The sequence below is a fragment of the Mastigoproctus giganteus genome, chromosome 13 (assembly GCF_048544385.1).
Source record: "Mastigoproctus giganteus isolate SK-2022 chromosome 13, ASM4854438v1, whole genome shotgun sequence".
Classification (NCBI taxonomy): Eukaryota; Metazoa; Arthropoda; class Arachnida; order Uropygi; family Thelyphonidae; genus Mastigoproctus; species Mastigoproctus giganteus.
In genome coordinates this window covers 92,113,981-92,134,553 of record NC_143587.1, presented here as the reverse complement: position 1 = coordinate 92,134,553, position 20,573 = coordinate 92,113,981, and the positions used below count along the sequence as shown (strand labels likewise).

Here is a 20,573-nt window from a genome sequence, read left to right as displayed (position 1 = left end):
GGTTATCCCCCTGGTGTTCTGGATAGGTGAGTTACAAGCTTGTGATTATATCATCTGATCATATCCTCCCCATGACAATGAGTTTATCCATATTGCCTACATCCCTTATTATCTGATCACGTTGAAATGTCTTGCTAGAATTTTGGGCTATTACCATACACGACGTGTGCAATTCCCTGGTAGGGAATTGCATTCCATTAATTCCAGAATGAAAACACCTATTCCTCCTCTTTTTCTACGGAGTGGTTCCATTTAACGTATTACGCATCCAGATTGCAAGATGTGTTATGTTGGTGAGATTGCCAGGAGGTTAAAAGATCGCATCTCAGAGAATGAGGTGGCTCTCTGCACTACTAATTTTGAACGCTCTGCTGTTGCTGAACATTATTGGGTCAAGCAACATAACTTTGATCCGATCCCATATGGGGCATTGAATATTCACATGATTACTGCCAATGTTCATGGCTTTTGGAATATTCACATGATTACTGCCAGTGTTCATTGCACATAGTCAGCGCTGTAACTGAACTATGAATCGTAATAGGGAAGTACACATACATCCCATTATGGAGTCTGCCATTTTACAGTGTGATGAGTGCTGGCATTCCTTACGCATATGTAATATAATACTGAGTTACAGGCACTTGAGTTGTGATTTTAAGATCATGCCCAGCCACCTTCTGTTATTTTACCTAATGTATATATGTACTCAGTACACCATACATCAACTAGCCGATGAAGGGATACCTCATCCCGAAAGCTATTTTATTGCTTTTTATTTATATACATTTTAACACTTTTATGTATTTTAATGCTTTTATTTTATATCCGTTTTAGTGCTTTATTTATGTATATATCTATTTATTTCTTTTTAATAAAGTCTAACTTAAACGAGTCTGTTGGTTGTTACTAGAAATTACAGTGATGTGCAGCCTACTGCTCAAGGCCTGTTTTCTAATATTCACTAAATGTTAGCTAAACACAAATTTTGAAAGACCACATATTATGACCTAGTTTTTATATATCTTCCCTGGTGACAAAAAAGCTAATCTAAATTAAAACAAAGGCAATTTCACTTCCAAACTTCACAAAGCATAGGTGTGTAGCCATTCCCTCCCAACAACTTCTGTACGACTTTTTTAAATAGGCGCCTCCGTAGCCAAGTGGGAAAGAGCAGCAGTGCGTAGCACATGCTTCTTGATTATACCGGGGTTCGAGCCCTTCACCAAATACGGAGGATGCGGAAAGGTCAGGGAATGACCACCACATATCCCAGAGCAATATGGCCTTAGTTGCTAATGCTCCTAAAACCAAAACAAACAAACGACTTTTTTAAAAATACAGGAGTCGATGATCATGCATATGATCATACATATTATATGAAATATTGCTTTATTTTAGAACAATATTTTTGTCACTGAGGAAGACCTGTAAAAAGATGTTGAAATATATTGCCATTCTAAACTCAAGTTCAGCGAATATTCTATCTTACATAAGCTTCTCTACATGAATTACAAAAAATAATAAATTATTCTTTGTAATTCATGTAGGAAAGTGTTTATTTATCCAGTCCAAAAGTGCATTCATAACTAAAGGAGAAACATTAGATGAAACCTTATTTGTTGTCCACTACACAAATACATGGTCAGAGAAATTGCGATACTTACCCTATGGCATCATTAAAGACAACTGTAGCATTTACGCAGCATGGTTTTGTTAAGGGCAGGTCTTGCCTGACCAATTTGATTGGATGCTATGATGTAGTCACAAAAGAACTGGATGCAGGGAATAACTTTGATATTATATATTTGGATCTTAGAAAGGCTTTTGATACTGTTGCACATGGAAGACTGCTGCACAAATTGGAGCAGTGTGGCATTGGAGGCAAATTGCTGCTATGGATAAGGGGATGGTTGAGTGGCAGAAGACAGAGAGTGGTAATCAATGGACACTGCTCAACGTGGACTAATGTTATTAGTGGAGTTCCTCGGGGTTCAGTGTTGTGTCCGTTGTTGTTTTCGGTGTTTATGAATGATATTGATGATGGGATATCAAGTTTAATGTCCAAGTTTGCAGATGATACAAAGGTCGGCAGGGTTGTTAAGGACACCACTGATGCTATACTGCTACAACAGGATCTGGAAAGGTTGAACAGATGGGCTGAGAGGTGGCAAATGAAGTTTAACATTGACAAATGTAAAGTACTACATATGGGAAACAGTAACCCCAGAGCAACGTATCAACTCTGCGGTATTACACTGACAGTGGTAGAGAATGAAAAGGACCTGGGGGTAATTGTGCAGGCAGATATGAAGTTCTCTGAGCAGTGCAGATGAGCTGCAAGAGTAGCTCATGGTGTCTTGTCAATGATATACAGGAATTTTTCTAGCAGGGATAAGGAGGTGATTATTCCCTTGTATAAGGCAATGGTTAGGCCACATCTTGAGTACTGTATACAGGTCTGGAGGCCTCATTTCAAGAAGGATGTAGAGCTGCTGGAACGGGTACAGAGAAGGGCAACAAGATTAGTGAATGGAACAAAGGGTTGCTCTTACGAAGAAAGGCTTAAGTTTTGCAAATTACAGAGTCTGGAGACTAGGCACCGGCGAGGTGATCTGATAGAGGTGTATAAGGCTTTGAATGGTTTGAGCATGCTCAATGCCAATGGGATTTTTAATCTTGCTCAGAATAATCAGCTCAGAGGGCATAAATTCAAATTGAGGAAGGACGGATGTCGGATAGATGTGCGGAAATTTGCCTTTGGCCAGCGGGTGGTTGGTTGGTGGAACCGACTTCCATCACTTGTTGTTGAAGTTGATAGCCTAAACAAATTTAAGGCTCAACTGGACAGGTATTTCGAGCGAACGGAGGGGTGAAATGGGAGTGGTGTGTTTTTTTTTTTTTTTTTTTTTTTTTGGCTGATGCTGAATAAGCTTGCTTTCTTACATCATATGCCTCTACTAATGCTAATGCTAATTTGCAGTTATTGTAGTTTTCAACTCAACCATTTTCTCAAAATTTTCTACACTGTAAACTGGGATTCTGCAAATTGACAAGCAGCTTGAAACCCCTGCTTCCCAGGATTTCAAACAAAACGTGTCCTCACATTTTTCATAGTTCAATTAACTATATGCAGTCTTCCAATTTTTTTTTTTTATCTTTTTTTGAAATGTGGCAAAATCCTGTAAAAATTTAATTCCTATATCAATCACAAATGAAACATTAAGATGTTTTCTATATTATGTGCAAAACCTTCGTTGAGCCTGTGTCTCAGATTTTTCAAAGGGAAAAAAAAAAAAAAAAAAAGCAATGTCCTCATTCTGCTCTAATCAAACTTGCCATTTTGTTATTTATATTTCATGTGCACTGATTACTAACAAAACACTACAACTAGTTGCCGTGTGTTTTGACATCTGTTTTGTACAAAAAACTTTTAAGACCATGGCTTTCGTTGCCTTAAAGCTTTTATGGTTGGTTTACCAATAAACACATATGAAGTTATAAGCTTACAAAGGAAATATGAAGCTACTTTTGATTAGCCTATGCATATTTTATGACACTGGTGTTAACATGGGATGGCTATGCTTGAAAAACATGATACATCAAAAAAAGAAAAGATATCAGTATCATATCTTCTAAAGCATGCAACATTTATCTCATTAATCAAAGAGGAAAAATAAAATCAATATATTTTACTCTAGTTAATTCAAAATTATGATATTCTTCATCAGCTCACCTGAACTCTGCATATAAAATGTCTTGGGAGGTTTCTGTGTTTCCTTCGTCATAGACAATATAACATTTTCCTGCCCTGCAAAAAATAAAAAGAAAAAAAAACATATATATTCGATCCTATATGCTCTCCTTTACCAAAAGCTTACTTAATTTTTAAACAAAAAAAAAAAAAAAAAATTACTTTTACATTAATCTGGATTCAGTACAGGACAAAGGTGTTTTTCCCCTCCATGAGTGGATCATGAATCCCTGGGGGCAGAGGTTACAAAGCAACACCTGTATTGTGGGGGGGGGGGGAGAATCGCGATGTTCCAAATAACTTTAAAATAAAAAATAATCTGAACAAAAGGAAAATGAGCTTATTTAGGGTCAGTAAGGAGTCAAATATCACATAGATCTCAATTTATCCAACAAAATGTGACTGCATTAAAAAAAAAAATGAATGAAAAATGTATACATGCATAGCAACCTCCTGTGACATGAAAAAGCTAACACCTAATGAGGACTTAACTGAGAAGTTAGAAGCCCAAATGCCATCCACCATCAAAAACAGTGAATAGGTAGAGGGGAAATTGGCCACCCTAATTCAAAAACTGGGAACAGACAATAATCTTACAATCTTAATATAAAAGGAGCCATACATACCATTAACTTTTTAATAAATCAATCTAATTTAAGGAAAGAATCCAATGTTGTTTGCTCAATTTTTGTCCTATATGCATTTTTAACTACAGCACAGATGTTATCAAATGCAATAGCTGTTTCTTTATCAACGTTACTGCAGGCCAACATGTTCTCTATTATACTCAATGCATTTTGGGCATCTTTTTAAGATGGCAGAGAGTGCATGCTTCTTCACTTTCACTGGTAATAAAAACATCATTGTTTTGTTGTAGCAACTTCATCCTCCACCTTCACACAAAGTCACCAATAAAATCCAAATGTTCCTTCAAATTCCTCTACTCCTCAATGTTGCTATCAATCACATTTGTCTGCAGGACCATGTTTTTCAATGATATTCTTTCCAAAGCCAATTTTTCTGAAGCAGTTGGTTATTACACTTGATGCAATACTGTCCCAAGCAATAAGATTACGGATAGCATCCAAGACATTCCAATTTGGCTGCGAATTGTTCCCTCCTTCTATGTTGCGGAAGAAGTACCTTATCAGGTGGGCTCTATATGATCCCTTGAGGTTATAAACAATGTCTTGATCCAGTGGCCGCATAAAACTGGTGGTACTGGGAGGTAAAAACAACAGCCATATATTTGTAAACTTAAGTGTCTTGGCAGAATGTGCTGTACAACAATCTAGAATCATCAAAATCTTCCTTTCTTTCTGGAGCCACTTCTGTTAACTTTTGATAACAAAGACTGAAAAATTTTGACCGTAAGCCAAACACTTCTAAGTTGGTTAACTTCTTTAAAACAGCTTGGCTTGGAAAACTTGCCAATCATAAGTGGGCGTAGTTTTGTACTGCCATCTGAGTTGCAGCATAACAGAACAGCAAGTTTTTGGTTACTTAATTTTCCACCATGGTAAGACTCTCCTCGAATAGCAAATATTTTTTGGCAGCAAATTATAAAATAAACCTGTCTCTTCAAGATTAAAAATATTCATTGCCTCATATTTTTCAAGAGTGGACTGTACAGACTTGGTGCAAACATTTCATGAAATCAAGTTACTCCTGTCTTTAAATCTTTGGAGCCAGCTACTTCTGCATTTGAAGTCACTAATTTCACGTTGCTGAGCTAGATAATTTACCTCTTCTTGCAAATTTGGACCTGATATTGGCAAATTAGATACACATATTTGTTGGTACCACTTTTTTGTTTCAAGCTCCTTGTGTGTTTTGCACCACAAATTTGTTTTGTGTTTTTTTTATTGCTGCTCCAGTGTCACGCCCTTCAAGTTTTTTCAGTATTGTAGATAAAGTAGGAAAGGGATGTTGTATTCCTTTGCAATGTCCGTTTTGCTTCATTCTATCCTACCAGCCTCTTGTATAATTTTCAACGATCGGAATTAAGCCTGGCAATTAATATTAGGTTTAATTCCACTCGTTTACATTTTGTCGCCATAACACTGCTAGATAAGATTTAATATAAACAAACTTTAAATTAATTAAAGACAAGTTTGAAAAAAGACATCAGCTCAGATAAAATGACACAAAAAAAATAGATTATACTGTACTGTAGCAAAACACTCTCTGAACTGGCATAACAATTGCAACTGACATTAATCTTGTGGAGAGCAAGGGAGTGTATTTAAACTTAGAAAAACTGTTTTTATTCTTTTGTTAATTTAACAGCTCATCCTTCATAATGATGTTTTTCAGAGTGCAATTACTTTGCAGTTACCATAAACTGGATTTTTGTTTACACAAAAGTAAATTCTAACAAGTCACTGCAGTCCTTCAGGAAGTGGGAACGAGGTGGCCAGAGGCAATAAGGGCAACTGTCAAGATTTGTATTAAACATACAAAATAACAATATTTATTTCTCACAGGGTGAAAACGAACTTTATAATACATAAAATAAATTTTCTGTTTATACTCTGGGACGACCAAATGCTCAGAGGAGTTCACAAGATAGACAGAATACAAGAAACAGCACCGTATTTAGCAGTCACAGGCTTGAACCCCAGTCATTCAAGGCACGTGTACTTATGCACCCGAGCTCCTGGCTATGGCATATTAAGCAAATTTTGTAATAAATGAATATATTTACACAGAAAAGCCTATCCTTTCGCAGGGGGGGTGGTATGTACTTCATATAAATGAGTACAGTAAACCCTCGATTTATCGGACTAAGAGGGGAGAAGAGGTGTCCGTTAATGCCAAAAGTCCATTAAATCGAATGTAACCTGGGGGGGTATTTTGTATTATTCTTAACGTAAAAAAAAGCTTTAATACAATATAAAATTATGTTGTAATTTGGCCTTTGATTTACAGATATCAGACAGTTCATTTTTTTATGGCATAAATTTCACAAACACGTACTACCGAGACACCTTGTTCTAATTTCTCAATTATCTCTAATTTCTGTGCCACATACAGGGTTATTCAAAATGAAGTCCAGGGTTTCAAACATTTTGAAGTGTGGTGCCCACACCACATGGAGGAATGCCGCCCCTCTATGTTACCAGGCAGTACTAGGTGGTAGATGACTCTCATCAACCGGTGAAATACCACCACTTTGCTTATTGGAGGCTTGAAGTGGTGGAACCCATATTTGGTCTCTAGAGCTAAGTTCCGGTCAACCCTTCCCTATCTCTTCCATCATGCAGTATGATTGATGACTTTTGAAGTTATGATGAACGTCGTGGCAAGATCCAATATTCCTTACATTTCGAGGGTACAGCTCTAAAATGGTGTTCGTAGGGAGGCCACTAGTTAGTACACTGGACCGAACCTATTGGTAACTCTCTAGAAGGCTTCCGGATCAGCTAGTGTATAATCTTGCTACCTCTACTCTGCCAGATAGTGACTGGAGGGAGTCCGAGTAGTGTGTATGCGGGGAGCATTGTCGAGGCCACGTTACGTCAAGGATCTGGGTATATTCTTATCATGTGTATGCCATATCCAAAAATTTCATTACTTCATACAGCATGTCCCACTCACTTTTTCTTACTATTGAATACACCATGAATTGTCAAACTAACAGAGCAAGCTTATCTGTGAAAAGATCTAAACCTCCCAAGCACTTCCTAATTCATTTCACAAATATAGGTGATCTCAATTCTAATCTCAACCATGTCCATTTCCACTTGCAATCTGCCAAACCCCACGTACTTTTTGTGACAGAATCTCAGTTATCCGTTGATTCAACTACCTCATCTCAGATACCCAAATTATTTGCTGTGTGATTCCTTTCGCCTCAAAGGTGGTACTTGTGCATATGTCCGTTCTGATATTCCCTGTCAGAGACTTGGCAATTTGGAATCTCCTCTCTTTGATCTTCTCTGGCTTAAAATCTCTCTACCTCATTGTGTCAAATTCATCTGTTGTCTCTACCATTCTCCCAACGCCACTAATCACTTGGAGCTCTTTGACTTCTCTTTGCAACTTGACTTTTTCCAGTCCAACTTTGCTAACAGTGAGGTAATTTTCCTTAGTGATTTTAATGTTCACAACTCCAGCTGGCTTCCGTTTTCTAGTCAAACCACCCAGCAGGTCGAGATGCTGAGGCTTTTGCAATTACTAATGACCTAGCACAGATTGTTCATTTACCTACAAGAATACCAGACAATCCTAATCATACAGCCAATACGCTTGATCTTTTTCTCACAAACAACCCTTATAAGTACACGGTCAAAGTGAGAGGTCCTTTAGGCACTTCAGATCACAACTTGGTGATTGTCTCTTCTCCAATGGAACCTTTATCTCATGGCTATTCCCAACCTCGTATTGTTTGGCAATACAAGAATGCAAAATGGGATGACCTGTGAGACTTATTTTCGTCTTTTCCATGGTCGGAATACTGTTTCAAAACTTCTGATGTCAACGTTTGCTCAGATCATGTCAGTGAAATTATTCTTGTATGAATGGAATCCTTTATTCCACACTCCACTTAAAAATCTCATCCTTTATGTAAACCATGGTTTTCCAATAAATGTGCTAAGGCTGTTCAAGAGAAGAACGTTGCATATCGTAATTAGCTTGTTTCTAATTCTTCAGTTTCATTTTCCGCCTATACCAAAGCTCGCAACAATTGTAAAGCAGTTATTAATCAGTCCAAACTAGAGTTTGAACAGGCTAAGAGTAGAAAACTTGTTTTTTGCCCTAATGGTAGCTGAGCATTCTGGTCTCTTGCCAAAGCTATTGGCTGCAACTCTTGCCCATCTCTGCTCTCACCGCTATCCAAAGCAGATGGTTCTATTGTCACTTCAAGCCAAGGATAAAGCTGACTTGCTAGCATCCCATTTTTCTTCCAGCTCATGTATTAATGATCTTGGTAAAACACCTCCCACCATTCCCAACACGCTCCATTCAATGCCTCCTGTGGTCTTCCGTCAAAAGGATATCAGAAGGATTTTGATGAATCTTGATGCTAAGAAAAGCTCCAGGTCCTGATGGCATTTCTCCACTTGTTCTCAAAACCTGTGCTCCTGAACTTACTCCTATTCTTTGCCGGCTTTTTTTCACTTTCTTATTCCAAAGGTGTTTTTCCTTCTGCTTGGAAATTTGCTCATATCCAGCCTGTTCCTAAAAAGGGTGACAAATCCCTCCCATCCAATTATCGTGACATTGCAATTACTTCTACTCTTTCTAAAGTAATGGAGAAATCAATTAACCACCAACTCTTAAACTACCTAGAAACCTTCTGTCTGATCAATGATCGCCAATATGGATTCCGTCAGTGTCAATCCACTGGTGAGATTCTGGCTTATGTTACCCATTTATGGACTAATTCAATGCAAAGGTTCGGTGAAACACAAGTAGTTGCTCTTGACATCTCAAAGGCTTTTGATCGTGTTTGGCATAAAGGTCTTCTAAACAAGCTTCCATCTTATGGTTTGCCAACTGTTTTTAGTAATTGGTTATCCAGTTTTCTCTCTGATCGCTCACTGCGGGTGATGGTAGATGGCTCTATCTTCTAACTTCTCCACTAATGCTGGTGTCCCCCAAGGTTCAGTTCTTTCCTCCACTCTTTTCATTTTGTATATTAATGACCTTCTTCCATTGACTGGAAATCCTATCCATAGTTTTGCCGATGATAGCACATTGTATTCCACTTTCCATTTTGAGAAACCTTGTCCTGCTCAATCAGCTTCAACTTCTCCAAAATCTGCTACCAATTCCTTAAATGCCGATCTTCAGGTAATTCTTCAGTGGGGCAAAGACAACTTAGTTGATTTCAACCCTTCTAGAACTCAGTCTTGTCTTATATCTCACAAAAAGGATTCTTCTGCTCCTATGCTTATCTTTGGTGACACTCCGATTTCTAGGCAAAAATGATATATCTCTTTTGGGGAATACCCCGACTTCTAATCTCTCTTGGCACAAGCACATTAGAAATATTGCTTCCTCTGCATCTAAAAAACTTGGTTTTCTCTTTCACCCTCGGTGTTACTTTTTTCCAAACAGCTGCTCACTCTGTATAAATCGCAAATCCGCCCTGCCATGCAATATTGTTCCCACATCTGGGGTGGTGCCCCCAAAACCTCTCTCAGGCTTCTTGATTCCATTCAGAAGAGGGCAGTTAGGTTAATTAATGATTCATCTGTAACAGAGTCTCTCCACTCACTTTCTCATAGACGTACTGTTTCTGCTGCATGCCTCTTCTACAGATACTTCCGTGGGCACTTTTCTTCTGAATTGGCTTCTATAATTCCCACTTGCTCTTTCAAAACAGTCCGAACACATGCTGCTACCAGCCAACATCCATTTTCTGTCCAACTTCAAACCCACAGAACCAACTTTTCATCTTCCTCATTTATTCATTCAACTGCCGTGTTCTGGAACAACCTTCCTTCATACATATTTCCTGAAAATTACAATCTACAGAAGTTCAAGTCCAATGTCAACAAATATCTTCTTTTGTCTTCTTAACCTCCAACCCAAGCACAGTACCAAGTGCTATAGGTTCTAATACCTCTCGTGTTTGGGGTTCACATAAAAAAAAAAGTTTACATGCTTTCTTTCAACTTCTCTATCACTTGATGCCATTTTACATTGTAAGGATTGCAAAATTTTTTAATAAATAAAGTGACAATTCAGAAATCACAGAAACACACTGTATGCAACCTGACCCCACGATAGCCTGAGGCAGACAGACCAAAACAAAGCGTGTCATTACACCTGCAATTTAGTGTCCCAAGTCACGTTTAGCTCACAAGTCACCACCTGCTCTTATCTGTAATCTGGAAAAACAGCTATTTGAACACGTTTTCAGAAAGAATAAAAAACAATTTCCTGAATTTGATTATAAAAAGTAGGTAATTACCAAAACAATAATGTAAATAGAAATTATTATTAATTTTTAATTAATAATAACTGAAATACTCTCCAGAAATTAAAATGAAAAAAATTGAAAAACATACATTAGAGTAATAGTTTAAAAAATAATTAAAAATCAATTTAACACAAAAGAATTTAACGAAAAAAAATTGCAAAACAATTTTCCTTTCTGAAGCTGACAATGCTTTTCGACCGCACGTCGTGATCACAGGAATGAAAATTACCAAATAGGTGCGAGTACGAAACTTAAATAGGGATTATTTGTCTTCGCGCATGCGCGTAAAAGCCCACAAATTGTAGATGAGATGTAGTCGTCGAACATTAACAGAATTTTTGTGTAATTTAATTCTACGGTTACTGCAATTAATAGTCACATATAATTACGTTGGACACTAAGTATTTTGTCCTCATTAAGTAAAAAATATGCTTTTCGTTAACGGCATAAAAGGCTAAGTCTGACTACAGGCGGGCCTTGATTAACGTGATTAATTTGTCCAGTGAGCGCATCGTGCAAAACGCATTAATCGAATATCATAACCAATAGAAAAATTATAATTGATCCTTGACCATCTGGAATGTCCATAAAGAATTTTAAAAATACCTTTTTAAATAACTTTTTAACTGTATATAATGTAAAAGATAATGAAAATAATTATGGAATTAAATGTTTATGGCATAAATGTTTATTGCATGGTTCTTAAACTGTGCGCCGCGGGATATTTTAAATTTTCGAGGGAAACACAGCGATACGCGACATCTGTCAGACACCGTGCGAACTACTAGCTCGGGGTAGTTCACAGTTTCAGCATTTCTTATTAAGTTATTTGGACCTAACTACTAAACCAAACTGTTAGGTATTTCTTTTGGTCTGGGTGCGCCTTGAAAAAATTACTGAGACATTAAAGGCGCCGTGAACCGAGAAACTTTGGGAACCTCTGACATAAAATACACAATGAAGAAATTACTTGAACAGTGTTGACTTTCCCTTTTCATCAATCAACTTCCGATAACCGACAACAATCTTCTCTGGGCCCTGGTGAAATAAATATCGCAGAGAACATCAAACCTTTTGTTTGAGGTTCTATGCGATACGAAAGATTTCATCTAATTCTTTTACCGTTATCTCCTCCGTGGTAACATTTCCATCTGGCTCATTTAAAAATTTGAATTTTTAAATGCAAGTCTGCATTGACTTTATTGGCAGGAGACAACCAAGTCTTCTTCCGATGGTTGATGGAACACACCGAGGCGGGCAGAAGGCAAACATTTGTTTATTGACTGTACGATTCGCGGTAAGCTTAACGTGCGATTCAAATCCTTTTCAACTATCGCATAAAAAAAAAAAAAAAAAAAAAAAAAAAAAAAGATCGTGTTAACTGGAAATTTGCGTCATGTAAAGTGAAAAGTGGTATCATTTTTCAAATAGTGTTAACTGAATGTCGCATTAATCGAACTCGCGTTATGCGAGGCCTAGCTGTAGTTATTACTGATAACTAGTTCTTAGTTATTACTAACTAGTTATTAGTCATTACTGAACGGCCTCCGTAGCCGAGTGGTCAGGAGCGGGAGTGCAGTAGCACACGCTCTTTGAGTAGACCGGGGTTCAAGCCCCTGACTGCTGAATACGGTCGATCTGCCAACCCGCACTGGACCAGCGTGGCAGATTATGGTCCATTACCCTCAATGTGAATTGTTGAAGAGGCGTCCATCCTGCAGTGGGTTGATAATGGCTGCAGTTTTATACCGATAGTAGTACAATCCAAAACACTTTACATTCTTTTAATAATATTCATTCTAAGCACAAATTTACATTTGAAAGGTAGGATACAGATACAAAGTCATTAAATTTTCTAAATTTCACGCTTACTCGGGACTCGAATAAAATCCAATTTAACATCTATCGAAAACCTACAAACGCCAGTATGCTTCTACATTATAACAGCTATCACCTGTTCACCTATAAAAGATTGATTTTCTTTAATCAATTTCTAAATGCCTAAAAATATTCAATGACTGAATCTACTTTGGGCTCAGAAATACAAATATTAACCAGCAGATTCGTAAACAGGGGTTCTCCCCTTGCTACAATAAACCGAATTAGGGTACAAGCTAAGGATAGGAAACAAAATACTATATGACCACAATAGTAATATCAAAAAATACTTTATATTTCTGTCCCATATGTTGAACAGCGGCACAAACAGCTTAGGCACCTCCGTAGCCAGGTGGGCAGGAGCAGCAGTGCGTGGCACATGCTTCTTGATTAGACTGGGGTTCAAGCCCGTGACTACCAAATAGGGAGGATGCGGAAAGGTCGGGGAATGACTACCGCATATCCCCGGAGCAATATGGCCTTAGTTGCTAATGCTTCTAAAAAATAACAAATAACAAACAGCTTAACAGATTCTTTAAAGATACCGAATATAAAACTGTGGCCAGGCCAATATGGAAATTATACACTATACTGAACAATCGCTCAGTCCTTTCCTCATTCGCAACACAAATTAATGACCTGGTATACAACATTTCTTGCAGTGATTGCGACTAGTCTTATCAGGGTTCGATGCATTTTCCTTTGAACATTTGTGTTAATCAACATGCAGCCTCTATTCGTGCTTCTTATTCAGCAGCGTCAGAATTAGCCTTTCATGCTGTTAACAAAAAACATACTTTTTTATTTAACGAGGCCAAAATACTTAGTCTCCAACGTAATTATATGCGACTATTAATTGCAGAAACTGTAGAAATTAAATTACACGAAAATTCTGTTAATGTTCATCGGCCATATCTCATCTTCGAAAAGTGCATGTGCAAAGACAAATAATCCCTATTTACGTTTTGTACTCACCTCTATTCGGTAATTTTCATTCCTGTGATCATGATATACGGTCGAAAAGCATTGTCAAGCTTCAGGAAGGAAAATCGTTTTGCAATTTTTTTCATTAAATTCTTTTAATTAATTTTCTTATTTTTAATTGCATTAAATTGATTTTTAATTGTGTTAAATTGATTTAATTATTTTTTAAACTATTACTCTAATGTAAGTTTTTCGATTTTTTCGTTTTAATTTCTCGAGAGTATCATATGGAAGTGTTCTAAGTACTATATTGAGCATTACAGCTCTGGTTCATACTATCTAATTCATTTTTTAAACTCTTATTGACTATTTCATTCACTTCCTTTCTCTCCAGGTATAACCTATTGATAAACATAATTATGGAGGATTTTTTGAACAGCTTGGTGCAAAATTACGTTAAATTAACACTAAGATACTCGGCCCAAAGTTACCATATTTCATTTCTAAAATATTGTTTTCAAAACAACATCGTTCCGAAGTTTGCTAGGGTCAATTTAAATCAAAAAATTTTGGGCATAAAACATCGCGTAATATCATTAAACTTGCTTTAAAAATCTCGATATACTAATAAACAAAAATACCTTTCCCAGGTTAGGAAGCTTCACAATAAATTAAAAAATTATCTACTTCCTAATGATTGGTCTGTATTAAAGACATCCATAGATTTACGACAGGAAGCACAGGCCTCAGAACTAAAAAACAGACACGTTAACAAATTACAAACATTATCGGGAGGGTCAAGACACGTTCATACGAATTCTAACACACTGTCGCGGGATTGCAACCAAGTGCGTACAAGTTGGGTGACGACCCCCCCAACATACACACAACGTGCTACCACAGAATGTCAGATAGTTCGCTAACACCCCCTCGCACAGCATTCAACGAACCGACATAACAGGTTACAAATCTTTCCTCTTATATGCTATCACAGGACCACATTTCACTTTTATCCAAAGGATTCAATTATAATTTACCACCTCGAAAACTACTTAAAAAACAGTGCGTAATTGATACTGAATTTGGACTTTGTAATGTTCCCGAAAACGATTTATTTATTCAACAAGTTAACCAAGTGGTGAATAACATAAAAGAAACATGACTTCCTAAATTGAATACACCTGACAGTTCAGCTTTACGTGAACTTCGGGAAAATAAAGACATTACAGTGAAACTTCCCTTTAACGGACAGCCATGGGGAACGAAAATGTGTCCGTTAGAGAGAAGTGTCCGCTAACAAGAAGTCTGAGGGGGAAAAAAAAAAAAAAAAAAAAAAAAGAAAGAAAAATCGTTAAACGTTTAATATAAAAATAAATTAAAATATATACAGATTTTGAACAATATTTTTGTAAATAATATACAATTACATACACAAGAGATAAAGAAAAATCGTTAAACGTTTAATGTAAAATTAAATTAAATTATATACAGATTTTGCATAATATTTTTGTAAATAATATACATACAATTGTGCTATGCATATTATGACTTTATCTTATGAAAAATACATACCGTAATCACTTATTTTCTTCTGCACCTTCTTCTGGCTGATAATTTTGTTTTCAACATTTGTTTGGAGTGAAGAAACCATCGAAAGTCCTTCAGTAAGATACTTCAGCGGCGAAAAACATTTTTAAACAATTGATTTGTATGAGCGCTTCTATTTTCATCGGTGGTTCGTCGTTAATATGTTCTTCAACAGAATGACCTCCTTCCATTTCTTCATCCTCATGAGGAACTTCTTGAAAAATATCGATGATAATGTCGTTGATATCTATAGCACCATCTTCTGTAGTGAGGTTTGAGTCTATATCTTTGTAGCCAGGGTCACTTGTAGCGGAAGTATCGTACATTATCAATAGATGAAGTTCTTGTTCTTCTTGGTGCTCCACATTTGCTGTTCACAACTTTTGCGTTTGACAAGACAAAACAGTTCACGACAGTTTGTTTTCTAATTGCGTTTACTGAAGAGGAAATCCATTGAATCGCATCTAGGATGCTGATTTTCTTTGCAAGGTCACTCGCACATGTTACATCGTTCATGTTTGCAATGAGATGTCTTAAAACACGTTTTCTGTAGTGAAGTTTAAAATTTTTTATTATCCCTTGATCCAAGGGCTGACACTCTGCAGATGTGTTTGGTGGCAGAAAAACGATTTGAATGTTGGACAATTCAATGTGCGGGTGAGATGCAGCATTATCCATGAAAAGAATAATTTTTCTGTTTTGACGAATCATGTTTTGGTTAAAGTGACTTATCCATTCGCTCATGATATCTCTTGTCATCCACGCTTTTTATTAGACTTCCAATCAACATTCAAGATTCAACTTTATGCCCTTGAAACAACGAGGATTTTGTGGTTTTCCTATAACAAGAGGTTGTTCAAATTCTCCCAGCATATTTGTACACAATAGTACAGTCAAGCGTTCCTTAGAAATTTTTCCGCCCTGGCACTTTTAATTTTTTAGACTCATTGTTTTTTTCAGGAAGAACTTTAAAAAACAACCCTGTTTTGTCACAGTTGTAAATATCCTTAGCTTCAAAATCACGACATAAATCTTCCAATTTGACGGTCCACTCTGTTACAACTCCAGTATCAACAGATCCACCTTCACCACTTACGGTTTTCCAAGAAATTTTATGCCGAGTTTTGAACTTGTCTAGCCATCCCACAGAAGCTTTGAACTCATTTACTCCCATAGAGTTACCTCATTATATACGAATACACATTAGATATTATTTGGGATATGTTAAATAATAACTCGATACTGATTAATTATACGAAGCTTCCTATTAAGGAAATTTTTCACTTAATTAAACTGTTAGTTGAGGCCAACTATATCACCTTTGGAGACAAAGTGTACAAACAAATTTTTGGTTTGCCAATGCGATTGAGCGGCTTAATATCGGAGATCTATCTCTCAATGATTCAGCATGTACATTTGACGCCTTTTCGACCCCGTATCACATACTATGGGAGGTATTTAGACGATGTTCTAGATATTAGAGATAATAGTACTATCCAAGACATTTTAAATTCGTTTAATAATATTCATTCTAAGCTCAAATTTCACGCTTACTCGAGACTCGAATACGGTGATTGCGACTGGTCTTATTTTTTTTTTTTATTATTATTATTATTAATGGCCATATGGTACAAGGAAGCCTGAGGCTTATGCTGCACCAGCCAAAAAAAAAAAAAAATTCCCAAGTTACCCCCTCAGAGAGAGAGAGAGAGAGAAGTAGAAAGGAATCACCAAGAAAGAGAAGAATGATGATATCCAGCTCAGGACCCTGGGTTTGCCAAGCCCATACTCACTAGATGTGAGCCCCCGGGGTTACAGGGTCCAACGCATTTTCCTTTGAATATCCGTGTTAATCAACATGCGGCCTCAGTTCGTGCTTCTTATTCAGCAGCGTCAGAATTAGCCTTTCATGCTGTTAACGAAAAACATACTTTTTTATTTAACGAGGCCAAAATATTTGGTCTCCAACGTAATTATACGTGACTATTAATTGCAGAAACTGTAGAAATTAAATTACATGAAAATTCTGTTAATGTTCGTTGGCCATATCTCATCTCTGATTTGAGGGCTTTTATGCGCATGTGTGAAGACAAATAATCCCTCTTTAAGTTTCATACTCACCCCTATTGGGTAATTTTCATTCCTGTGATCACGACATACAGTCGAAAATCGTTGTCAGTCAGCTTCAGGAAGGAAAATCGTTTTGTAATTTTTTTTTCGTTAAATTCTTTTAATTTTCTTATTTTTAATTGTGTTAAATTGATTTTTAATTATTTTTTAAACTATTACTCTGTAAGTTTTTCGATTTTTTCGTTTTAATTTCTGGAGAGTATCATACAGAAGTGTTCTACATACTATATCGGGGTAAACTTCTCTTATTATTTTACAAATACAATTATTCCTATTACTGTATTGTTAGACAAGGCTTTTGCTTTATTTTTATTACTCTTTTTTATTAATTGAAATTAATTTTTTCATTTATTTTTGATATTATTATTACATATAGTAGTAGTAGCATGTGATGCAAGAAAGCAAATGTATGAGCTTATGCAGCATCAGCCAAAAAAAAAAAAAAAAACACACACCATTCCCTCCAAATGCCTGTCCAGTTCCTCCTTAAATTTATTCAACCTATCAACTTCCACAACGACAGATGGAAGTTTGTTCGAGCAATTAACCACCCGCTGGCTAAAGGCAAATTTCCGCACATCTATTCTACATCTGTCCTTTCTTAATTTGAATTTATGCCCCCTTAGGTTCGTAATCTGCACAAGTGGAAGGATCCCATCAGGATTCAGCGTGCTGAACCCATTCAAGGCCTTATACACCTCAATCTGATCACCGCGCAGGTGCCTAGTCTCCAGCCACTGCAATTTGCAGAACTTAAGCCTCTCTTGATAAGAGGATCCCTTCATTCTCCTCACCAATCTTGTTGCCCTTCTCTGTACACGCTCAAGCAAATCTACATCCTTCCTAAAATGAGGCCTCCAGACCTGTACGCAGTACTCAAGGCCTGACCATTGCCTTATACAGAGGGACAATCACCTCCTCCTCCCTGCTAGCAAAATTCCTATATATCATTGACAAAACCCCATGACCTGCCCTGGCAGCCTGTCTGCATCGCTCAGAAAACTTCATATCTGCCTGCACAATTACTCCCAGGTCATTTTCTACCACCTTAAGTGTAGTACCACAGAGTTGGTACGTTTCTCTGGGGTTACTTCTACCCATATGCAGTACTTTGCATTTGTCAAGGTTAAACTTCTGTTGCCACTTCTTGGCCTATCTGCCCAAATTATCTAGATCCTGTTGCAGTAGCACACTGTCATTAACAACCCTGCCAACTTTGTATCATCTGCAAACTTCGACATTAAGCCTAATATACCTTCATCAATATCATTGATAAATATACAAAACAACAGTGGACCTAACACCGAACCCCGTGGGACTCCACTAATAACATTAGTCCAAGAAGAGCAGCACCCATTGATTACCACCCTCTGTCTTCTCGCACTTAACCATCCTTTTATCCATTGTAGCAACTTACCCTTAATACCATTCTGCTCCAATTTGTACAATAGTCTTCCATGCGCAACAGTGTCAAAAGCTTTCCTGAAATCCAAATATATGATATCAAAATTATTTTTTTGCATCCAGTTCCTTTATAACCACATCATAATATCCTATCAAATTTGGCAGACAAGACTTTCCTTTAACAAACCCATGCTGTGTCTGAATTATTTCTGCAGTCCTGTCTAGATGATCCTGCAATGCATCTTTAACCAGTGACTCCATTATTTTACCCGGAACAGAAGTTAAACTAACTGGTCTGTAATTACTCTTGTCACCCTTCGATCCCCCTTTGTGAATTGGGGATACATTTGCACATCTCCAGTCCGTGGGAACCTCCCCTGAGTCCAAGGATGCTCTCATAATTATGGCTAAGGATTTGCTTAGTTGCTTTGCCACCTCCTTTAATATAGCTGGATAGATCCCATCCACCCCAGGTGATATATAGTATGTATCAAAAAATAAATAAATAAATAAAATTTTGACACTTTTGGGATACCTCTAATACAAAACAGGTCCTTTGAACTTTGTATTAACATGATTCCACTGAATAATGAAGCATTATAAATTTATCAAAAAGACTAATAACAAAAAAAAAATAATAATAACAAATTTTTATTTCTTTCATTCTATGTTTTTAGCATTAGTAGAGGCATATGATGCAAGAAAGCAAGCTTATATATAAAGCCAAAAAAAAAAAAAAAAAAAAAAACCTTTCCATTTCACATACCCATATACACACCAAAGGTTTGTCCAGTTCAGATTTGAATTTATTTAAGCTGTCAACTTCCACAATGACAGATGGAAGTTTGTTCCAGCAATCAACCACCCACTGGCTAAAAGCAAATTTCCACATATCTATTCTACTTTCCTCAATTCTCAGTTTGAATTTATGTCCCCTCAGGCAATTAATCTGGGCAAGAGGAAGAATTCCATCAGCATTGATCATGCTGAAACCATTCAAGGCCTTATACACCTTAATCAGATCACTTCACAGGTGTCTAGTCTCCAGACTGCAATTTGCAGAACTTAAGCCTTTCTTAGTAACAGGACCCCTTAACATAACATTAGTCCACGAAGAGCAGTGTCCATATATTATCACTCTGTTGTCTCCCACTCAACCATCCCTTTATCCATTGTAGAAACTTAACCTTAATACTATACTGCTCCAATTTGTACAGTAGTCGTCCATGCGCCACAGTGTCAAAAGCTTTCCTGAAATTCACGTATATGATATCAAAATTATTTTTTGTATCCAGTTCCTTTGTAACCACATCATAGTATCCAATCAAATTTGTCAGACAAGGCTTTCCCTTAAGAAACCCATGCTGTGTCTGAATTATTACTAGTCTTCTTTAGATGATCCTGCAATGCATCTTTAACCAGTGATTCCAATATTTTCCCCTGGAACAGAAGTTAAACTAACTGGTCTATAATTACTCATGTCACCCTTAGATCCCTTTGTGAATTTGGGATAATTTGCACTTCTCCAGTCCGCCGGGACTTTCCCTGAGTCCAAGGAAGCTTTCATAATTATGGTTAAGGATTTGCTTACTTTCTTTGCTGCTCCATTAATATAACTGGATAGATCCCATCCACCCCAGGTGCCTTTTTTATGTTCAATTTCAACAATTTCACCTTCACTTTGCTATCAGTTATTACAAAATCATTTGGCTCCCTGCTAGAGTTTGATTAGCTTCTGTCTTAACTTCACTATAGACTTTCTCATATGTAAATGTCAATGCAAAATACTCATTCAGTTTGTCAGCTACCTGAGTAGGATCATCAACAGTGAAACCATCAATAACAAGCGTACCAACTTTATTCATCCCCTTCCTTCTAGAGTTTATATAAGTAAAGAAGTCTTTGCTGTTTTTCTTTGCATCCTTTGCCAAAGATTTCTCATAATATGCCGACGCTTGCCTA

General features: G+C 36.9%; 1 protein-coding gene across 1 annotated transcript in view; it reads right to left on the bottom strand.

The window, feature by feature from the left end:
* LOC150076257 (uncharacterized) overlaps positions 1-20,573 on the bottom strand; it is a 48,937-nt gene that overhangs the window by 17,471 nt on the left and 10,893 nt on the right. Inside the window, exon 2 of the mRNA XM_090387620.1 lies at positions 3,737-3,811. Coding sequence (XP_090243746.1) covers positions 3,737-3,811 — 75 coding nt within the window. The remainder of the gene's footprint in view (positions 1-3,736; positions 3,812-20,573) is intronic.